Here is a 9636-nt window from a genome sequence, read left to right as displayed (position 1 = left end):
CCCATGGACACAGACAGTAGGGGGGTGAGGGCCCCTGCTGGGGGGGGCAGGGGGACGGGGGCAGGAGCAGGCTGGGAGAGATCAATGGGGGAAAAGGAGACACATGTAATACTTTCAACAATAAAGAATTTTTTTAAAAAGAAAGAAAAGCAAAGAACAATAAAAAACAAACAAGAACTGAGCTTTGTGAGGTGTGTGGTGTAGCCCATGCTTTCGAGGTGCTACGGGGGAGATGGGGCATGCTCACAGGCCAAGGTGGACAGCCAAGCCTGCGGAGGCGGGGATGCTGAAGGGATGTTCAGGAGCTGGGCCCCAGGGAGGGGCATTCACCTGCAGTTCTCCACCAGGTACTGCACGACCCTGTCCAGCACCTTCTCGATGAGCGCTGTGCGGACCCATATGTGTTTCAAGGCCTGCGGGCTGAGGGATGGGGTCTTCCCACCGGTAGAGCCCTGTCTCCGCAGGGGCTCCTGGTTACCCACCAAGGGCTTCCTGCAAAGAGGGGTGGGCTTTAAGAATGCCAGAGCCCAGGGCTGAGCCCCAGACTGGTGGCGCTGGGAGGGCAGTTTGGTGCCAAGAGATGAGAACCCGGAGAACTGACTAGGTGGAGGTGTTGAAGGCCTTGTGCCTGAAAGTGGCCAAGGCCCACCCTTAGGCTGGTTCTGAGAGGCCCTGCAAGAAATGAGCCCAGGAAGCCAACCTGGGAAGTAGCAAATACCAAATGGTAAGAGCAGAGGGAGCGGGGAGAGGCAGGCCCAGGGCTCACCTGCCCTCTACTTGTTGCTGCAGCTCCTGGACCTTGTGGCAAATCTCCCCAGCCACTGGGCACGTCTTCCCCACCTTGGTGAACAGAGCCGCCACCTTGTCACTGCGCAGGAAGCCGGCGGCACGGCGTCTCAGCTGATGCAGGAGGCAAGCCTCCACCGCACCTAGGCCACAAAGGAAACAAGCATCTGAGACTGGGTGAGAGGGAGAGAAGAGAACACTCCCTTCCCCACACCAAGAGAGGGCAGGCTGACCTAGGACCAGGGCATGGGGTGTCAGTTTTAGGCAGGCCAGGAAGATACACTGACCTCCTTCCAAAATTCCCCTCCCTGTCCACCTGCTCCTGCCCTAAGGGCCCCATGCCAGGCCGTTCCTCTCACTCACTTGGTGTGTACATGCCTCCTGTGTGCAGCATCACCCTGGGGCTGTGAGGACCAAAGTTGCCAGTTCCAGTTGGCACGGGTAGCTCCACCCCTGCCCACTTACAGGACTGGACATGCAGGGAGCACCCAGCACACAGCCCTCCTGGAAAGCATGGATGCTGTGGTTGCTAAGAAACGGGTTCTGGAGAAGGAGCTGAAATATTGACGAAGCCATTGCAGAGATCAGATCCGACAGCAGCCCCTGAATTATTGATGAGCCCCGCAGCCAAGAGTGAGAGATTTCTATTTCCCATGCAGGGAGGGCTTCCCTTCATTCATTCATGTTTTAGGGGGCAGACTTCCTCCCTCCATCTGGATACTGCTGACTGCAGACAGACTCCACAGGAAGGAAAGGAGCGTTGGGTGGGGGAGTGGGGAGTTCTCCTGGCCATGAATAGAATCTAAAAATATGAGTGTGTATATTCGGGGGAAGAGGGGACTTGGCCGTTACTGAGGCCAAGCTAATTGTTTTACAAGCCAGGAGGGAAAAGCCCTCAAAGGGGAAGGGATCTGATCACAGAAACACAGTGGCCTGAGCTCCTTCACCTTCTCCAGGTGTGTTCAGAGGGCAGGAAGGCACAGGTGGGAGAAGGTGCTCCCTTCACAAGGATGGAAAACAGTGCCATGCTGGAGGCAGGGCGGCGGGCTAACAGCGTCTGAAACTGGTGGGGCCACTCATCCCATCTCCGGGAAACCTGTGTAAGTGACTTCGGCTCTGAACCTCTGTTTTAGCATCTGTGGAATGAGGAATACTTCCAAGGACTGGTATGAAATGTTACACGAGATGAAGTATGTACAATCTCTTGCACAAGGTCTTGCACGCAGGGGGCACTTGGTCCCTGTCGGTTCCTGACTCCTCCCCCTTGTTGTCGAGACCCTGTTCTGCAGCTCACTGTCAGGACTGGGACTTGGCGAGACCTCTCCCTGGCCAGGAGAGGAGAGGATGCGCGGGAGGCAGGATCACAGCCTGCCCAGAGGTGGGTGAGGATGCTGTCCTCTTAGAGAACAGGGGAAATGAAGCCCATCATTTATTGTGACTAGTGTTAGAAACCCAGACTGAGGACATAATTGCTGAAAACAGAGGTTCTCACCTGATTTCTGCCTTCACTGTAATAACTGACAGGCAGTCACTGCTGTCCTATAAAAATGAGCTTTGTTTGGCCCTCTTGTCCTGGGGCTGTGAGGACCATAAAAAAGGTGGAGAATCCCCGAGGCCAGACAGCTCAGTGAGAGCGCCCCAGGGGTGGGGAAAGAGGCAGGACCCCTCCCTCTCCTGAGTGCTTCCTGCTAGAGCTCCTCCCTGCCCGGGCCTCGGAGGACTGATTTTACCAGGCGTGGCCTCTCCTTCACACATGTTCCTACATCTATGTTCACATGTGCATGCAGACAGACATAGCTACACATCTGATGTGTGTACGGGCATGTGGTGGAATCTCCGCGTAAGTGTCCACATATTCTTTTCCATAGCTGGTCCCCTTGTCCCTGAGGTCTCGTGTGGCCCTGGGTGTACAGGGGAGAGACCCCGCTCTGTCCCATCTCGTCTCGTGGCCCTGGGGCTGGTGCAGCAACAAGTCCACACCTATAGGAGGTGGTGACTATTTCCTTAGGCTCGCACTCCTCACCCAGAGCACTGAAGAGGGAGAGTGGCAGCAGGTGGCACTGATCCTGCAGGGAATCAAGTGCCTTGGTGATGTGACTAATGGCTGGGATAATCAGTCATTAACCTTCCCACTTTCCCCAGGAGAGAGAATGCAGCCACGCTGGGAGCCTGGGAATGGCAGGCAGTGGCACACCCATCCTCCTTGGCCTCCCCCATCTTCCTAGGCAGCCTCTGAACACGGGCATTAGGGTTCTCTGGAGTAAGCGAAGGCATTCCTCTGCAATCACTCCAAGTAGGGAAATACTGATAAGCCCAAATGTCATGCCCAGTCCCCCCTTCTCAGCCTACAGCTCCTAATTTCCTTCTGTGAAACCCAGGAAAAGCGCCCAGGCCATGTCTGGGGAAGGAGAAATCCCTCTCACCCCTCCACAGAGAATCAGCGCGTGCAATGAAAAATGTTACTGTGTGCAGTATGTAGGCAAAATAATAACATAATCATAGGAATAATAACAACACTAATAAGTGAGAATTACTATCCTAAGAGGGTTAGGGGGTGGGCTTCTGGGGCTCCAGTGACGCCCTGAAATTGCTCCAACATTGTTACAGAGAGTGCTTTTATTTTGGATGAGGATCTGTGGCTTTTAGCTTCTAAAAGGGGTACTTGACACCCAAACGTTTAAGACCCTTGCTCTAAGGTTTTTAAGTTGAGCAGAAACAGACATTCCAAACTCAGAGATGCAAATATAAAGACACACTCTCTCTCTTTTAATATGTAGTGACTGCCACACTCAGAGCTGCCATTCCAGACCCATCAGCAACCATGTCCAACTCTCCGGCGGTCCTTGCTCCCCAGGGAGAAGTCTACACAGAGGCCTGTGCCCCTTCTCCCCTCCTTGGCCCAGAGCACCAGCAGTAAGAACTGGGTGCCTTACTCCTCCTCCTGCCCCAGATGGCCACCATGACTCACGCCCAGGGTGGAGGGCCTGGCAGGAGACACCCATCACAGCTAACGCACCAGTCAGCAGGCCCATCCCCCTCTAACGGAGCTGTCTGGGCCCTGGTCACAGAGGCATAAAGGCTTCAGGACCCCCTGTTCCAGTGTGTCCAGGAACCACCTACAGCCACTCTGGATGCACCGGAACAGGGGTGAGACAGCCCTGACATCATTCAGCTCATTTCATGTGGGAAAAACACACACTAATAAAAACCCACAGTTTTCAGTCATTAGTTGGGTGAAAGGTTTGGGCGAATGAATCAAAATAGAAACAGAGACATGACTCAAGCATCATCCTTTTTATCTCCCCGCCCTGGCCTTCTGAGTTATGGTGCAGATGAGCCCAGGGTACCCTCTCTACATATCATCTGTCCCTCTGATAGCAAGGCCCAAGAAACCGAAACTCAGGACAGAAGTGGAACTAATTTTATTTTTTAAAATATTTTTATTGATGATTTTTTTTTTTTTGAGAGGAAGAGAGAAAGAGAAACATTGATTGGCTGCCTCCTGCATGTCTCCTACCAGGATTTGAACCTGCAACCTTTTGGTGCATGGATGACATTCAACGGAGCCACACCGGCCAGGGCGGAGTGGAACTAATTTTAGCTCTAGCACCTCACTATGGACATCTTCCTTCCCCTAAAAAGGTCTGGTACCATCTTCCCAGAGAAAGGCTAGGAGCTACAGGCCCAGACTAGCCCTGCAACTCTCCCTCACTGGCCTCTGACGTGTCCCTAAAGTCTATGAAGTTATAGGGTTAACAAATGCTAAATGGGTGGAGACCACAAGTACTAATGACATCTGATAGGGTCCCCTCCTACAAACCGCTTACTTCCTGATTTAATCATTCCAAGGAGCCCAATTTGGAATGGAAGAGGCATCGGTAGTAGAAGTTCCTGAATCTTTTCATACCTTGCTGGAGGGAGGGTTGATTGGTACCACTCCTATGCGGGCCAGGCGGCACTGCCAACATTGCAGGTAACTTCTGACCCAGTAACCCCTCTTTAAAGAATCTAGTCTGCAGATATAACTGCCAGGTTACTTAGTTAAACAGCAAGAGGATAAAAACTATCCACGTATGTATCAATAAAAAACAGTGAAATAAACAGGGTATATTCACAGAGGAGAACGTTATACAACTCCGAAAAAGGAGGATGCCCTCTAGACACTAATAATGGAAAGGCCTCCAAGAGCAAGGTGCAGAGCAGTATGACTGATCGCATGACAACTTGATCACAAAAAGGGTGGGGTGAACAAGGAATACATTTTTTTAATTAGTATAAAAAATTCTGTAAGGGTACACAAGAAACAAAAGTGGCAGTGGTTACCTGTGTGTGAATTTGTAGGTGGCGGAGAAGTGGGTCAATGGGGGCAGGGAAAAGAGTGAGATTTTTCACTGTATATCTTTTGTATAATTTTGCCTTTTGAACCAAGTAAATATATCACCAACTCAACATAATAATTACAATGAGTAGGTGACCATCCAAGCCAGATTCCAGTGTTCCATTATGAGAGGATGTCAGCGATTCTCTCCAACCTGGAGGTGAATCAAAACTCACAAAACCCAGAAAGGCTGGGTCTGTCCACGGGCACCCTTTCCTTCATCAGGTCCCTCAGCAAACAGGGTCTCCTGATTGGCTCAGTTTCCCATCCCCACAGTAGCATCTGGGCTCTTGCTTAGGTCATCTGAGCTGGGCAGGGACCGGAGAAACAATTCAGTGAGCTGGGACAAATTTAGGTGTCTCAGGAGCCCACAGGAATGGACCAAAGCTATGGTTGCCCAGGAAATGCAGCTGTGGTTGGAAAGGATCTTCAATCAGCTCAGGGGTCCCCGTAAACAGCCCTGGCTTTCACCTGCATATCTATGTTTCAAGCTACGCTCAGGAGCCAAGGGGCCTGGACAGGCCCAGACTCATAATAGGGCGACTTGCTGAATGACCTTCAAGGGTCTAGGCCAGTTGACTGAAGTAGAGGGACACAGCACCCAGAGTTAGCACAGCATCGCATGAAGGCTGCGCCTAGGGCTCTGAGCTGGGCGGGGTTCTTTCCTAAAGGGAGGAGCAGGTGTGGCAAGAGTTCTCTGTGTAGTTGCCATAGAAAACCCAAGCGAGGAACGCCCCGGGTGGAGCAGCCAGCCACGGGTGGCCGGTGGTGGTCCTGGAGTTTTGGGGGACACTGCTCAGAGCAGAATTTTCCAAAGCCGAATGCCTTGGATAGTGGAGCCAAGACTGTCAGAAGAAGGGCAGCCTTGGCTGGTGAGAAAGGAAGGGGTGGGATGAGTGGCCTCTTTTTAAGTTAGGAACTTCCTTCAACTGCTAATGGAGGAAGTAGGTGTTTATCTGCAGCGATGAGGTGGGAGGAGCAAAGAGCCTCGGCCAGGCATCATCAGTCCGTCTCCACCCCACTTCCCTGGCTAGTACTTCCACCCAGGGATTTGTAACTGCCGCCTCACGCTGAAACGAGCCTTTCTATGGTAACTAGAGTACATTTTCTCTCAGCCTACACTGGTGATGCTGGCTGTTTGCTTCAGTTTGGGAGGCACCATTTAGCCTTGTTCAACACCCTAAACCAAGAAACCACTGCCCTGATATTCCAGAACCAAGTAGGTGAAGGAAATGAAATTCATACCACACATACCCATCTGCTTTGCCTCACTGGGAATGTCAGGCAGGGTCAGCATACACAGTGCTCACAACAGCTTCCCAGGGAACCAGGCCAGTGCTGGCCTCACACAGCTTGGCAAGGACAAACTGTCTCCCAGAATTCACTCTTTGGTGACCTGAGCTCTGTCTCCACGAGGGGCAACTCCACCTCAATGCCCCACTCTCTAGGCTCCACCCCTAGACTCACCAGTGAGACCCATCCCTGGGCAGCACGCACAGGCTTTGGATCAAGACAGATATGGGTTCAAACCCTTTCCTTACTAGCTATTTGACTATGTGCAAATTGCTAAATCTCTCTCCGCTTCAGCTACAATTGGATTGGGAGAAAGAACAGGTCCCATCTTGATGGGTGGTGAGTGACCAAAGGCAACAGTAGATGCAGAGGTGCAATAGGCTCCTTGATTACTGCCCAGCACCCTGAACACGATCATGAACGCTGGTGCCTTTCCTCTTGTGCCTCAAGCCCATCCTCTGCCCTCCCTCCTGAACCTACAGATGGTCTGTCTGTGCTCCTCCCTGCGGCCATCCCTTCCACTTGTGCACTGAGTACCAGCCTCTTTCATCTCTCCAGGGCATGACTCCAGCAATCACCCCTTCTCTTTCCTGTATCTTTAATGTTTTCCTATGAGACATTCTTCATTTGTATATAAACATTCTGTAATTTTTCCAACTTAAAAAACACACACCACCACCACCATCACTATCACCTCCCTTGGCCCTATATCCCCATTCAGATATTGAACCATTCAGCTGCTCCCCTTTATGTAAAATTTCTCAGGGAAGTTATCTATATTCACTATTTCTCTCCCTTCCTTCTCCCATCCTCTCATCATCCCTGTTTTTTTATTTCATTATGGGAGATTCCAAACATATACAAACAATAGCAAACCCTATGTATCCACCACTCTGACTTAAGCAATGATCAAGCGGTGACCAGTCGTGTTTCAGTTACACCGATTCCAACCACTTTTTGTTTCCCCCCAGATTACGTTGAAGTAAATTTTAGACATCGTATACTTTTATCTATAAATATTTCAGTACATATCTCTAAAAGATGACTGTCTAAAAACATGTGCGTAATACTTATTAAATTTCCCGATTGAGTTCCTGGAGTTCAATTTCTCTGACTGTCCAGATGCTTTAAACTCCCAGAAACACAGATTGCCAGATGGAATCCTGGAGAAAGTCCTAGGAGGCTTCATGGGGAAGGTTGTAGGGTCACTTTCAAGAACAAAGTAGAATGTCATTGGTGATGATGATAGCAACATGATTGAGCACCTACTGCATACCTGGCTCCATGCAGTGTACTTTACCAACATCATTCCTTTAATCCTCACACCAACCCTCTGGGGTAGGCTCAGAATGCTGAAAACTTGCGCACACACACACTGAGTGACCAGGTCAGGTGTGAACCCAGGTCTGTTGGACTCCGAAGTCTCAGCTACGGACCATCACCAAGTGCCCTCAGCCATGGCCCGAAACAGGTGAGGGAGCCAGTTCCCCAGAGGGCCTTCTTTCCTGCTCATTCATTTCTGGAGGGAAGGCAAAAGCCAGGTATCCCAAGAATGAGCTGTTCATTGCATGCAGGTGGGAAGAAGAGAGAAGGGATCCCTTCCACTGAAGAGAGGCACACTAAACACCGCCTGGAGTCTGAATCTCAGAATGTGCTGAAAGATCCCTGGCTGCAGTATCCCCAGGTGGGGAGCAATCCCTCCGCAGCACCTGCTTCTCTCCCAGCTCTTTAGCATTTCCTTGTCATTCCCCAGAGGAGCTCACTGCAGCCTGCAGCCGACCTTCCTGGCTAATGACAGCTGCTTAGCAACAGGGAGCTGGTTAATAAAGCCCTGATATTGTTCCCAGCTCCACAGACTCCACCCCTGTCTCCCATTACAGCTCATCCGCAGCCCGAAGCAACCCCCAGGTTGACAGATCTTTGATCAGCGCAAGGAGGGCCAGGAACCTGGAGACGGAGGGGCAGGGCTGCCCAGGCCTGGCCTGGGCCTTGCCCTCAATGCCTCCTGAGGAGAGGAGACAATTATGAGTCTGAGAACCTATGGTGCCAGGCCAGGAGCTTCTCCCAAAGGTTACCATCCAACCTCAGTGCCCAATCAGAATTAAAAAAAAAAAAAAAGATAAACAGCCCTAACCGGTTCGGCTCAGTGGATAGAGCATCGGCCTGCGGACTGAAGGGTCCCAGGTTCGATTCCGGTCAAGGGCATGTGCCTTGGTTGTGGGCACATCCCCAGTGGGGGTGTGCAGGAGGCAGCTGATCGATGTTTCTCTCTCATTGATGTTTCTAGCTCTCTGTCCCTCTCCCTTCCTCTCTGTAGAAAATCAATAAAATATATTTTAAAAAAAAGATAAACAGAAGTATAGGCACACCTCATTTTATTGCTTTGCTTTATTACGCTTCACAGATGTTGAATTTTTTTTTTTTTTACAAACTGAAGGCAAGACCCCCCCACCAGCAAAAAGGTTATGACCTGCTTTATTGTGCCCGGTCTGAGACAGATCCCACGATATCTTTGTGGTATTATGGAGGCAGACACAACCCAGACCCGCAAGAGGGGAGGGCAGGTCCAGAGAAAACACCAGTCCTCATGGGCTGATGCCTAAATCGAGTATGTCCTCTTTAAGCACATACATGATTATTGTAAATGCAAAGTTCAAAGGTGAAACTTGGGACAATTTGCTGCTTAACCCTGACCTTGAGTTGCCCACAAGCAGCTTGACCTCTGGGGGAAGGAGTGGCAAAAGGGGTTCCATAAGTCACCGGGAAAACAAGAAGCATTATTTTGAATCAACAGTACGTCGACATTAAAGTAAGAGTTTCATGCCGAAACCGGTTTGGCTCAGTGGATAGAGCGTCGGCCTGCGGACTGAAAGGTCCCAGGTTCGATTCTGGTCAAGGGCATGTACCTGGGTTGCGGGCACATCCCCAGTAGGGGATGTGCAGGAGGCAGCTGATCGATGTATCTCTCTCATCGATGTTTCTAACTTCCTATCTCTCTCCCTTCCTCTCTGTAAAAAATCAATAAAATATATTTTTGAAAAAAAAAAAGAGTTTCAAAGACCATATTATGAAACAAAATGCGAAACTGACATGACTTGACAAACCCTTCAGGGATAGGTCTGTGCCTACCTCCAAGCCACAGTCTTCACGCGGGAGGGGGGGGGGGGGGGGCGAGTAGA

General features: G+C 50.7%; 1 protein-coding gene across 1 annotated transcript in view; it reads right to left on the bottom strand.

Moving 5' to 3' along the window:
- Window positions 1-9636, bottom strand: part of SGSM2 (small G protein signaling modulator 2) — a 33058-nt gene that overhangs the window by 19064 nt on the left and 4358 nt on the right. The window contains exons 2-3 of the mRNA XM_015566813.1: window positions 767-929; window positions 331-492 (exon numbers count right to left, since the gene is read on the bottom strand). Of these exons, the coding sequence (XP_015422299.1) occupies window positions 331-492; window positions 767-929 (325 nt within the window). The remainder of the gene's footprint in view (window positions 1-330; window positions 493-766; window positions 930-9636) is intronic.

Source organism: Myotis davidii, unplaced genomic scaffold (assembly GCF_000327345.1).
Source record: "Myotis davidii unplaced genomic scaffold, ASM32734v1 scaffold363, whole genome shotgun sequence".
NCBI lineage: Eukaryota > Metazoa > Chordata > Mammalia > Chiroptera > Vespertilionidae > Myotis > Myotis davidii.
This window is presented reverse-complemented; position numbering and strand designations above follow the sequence as displayed.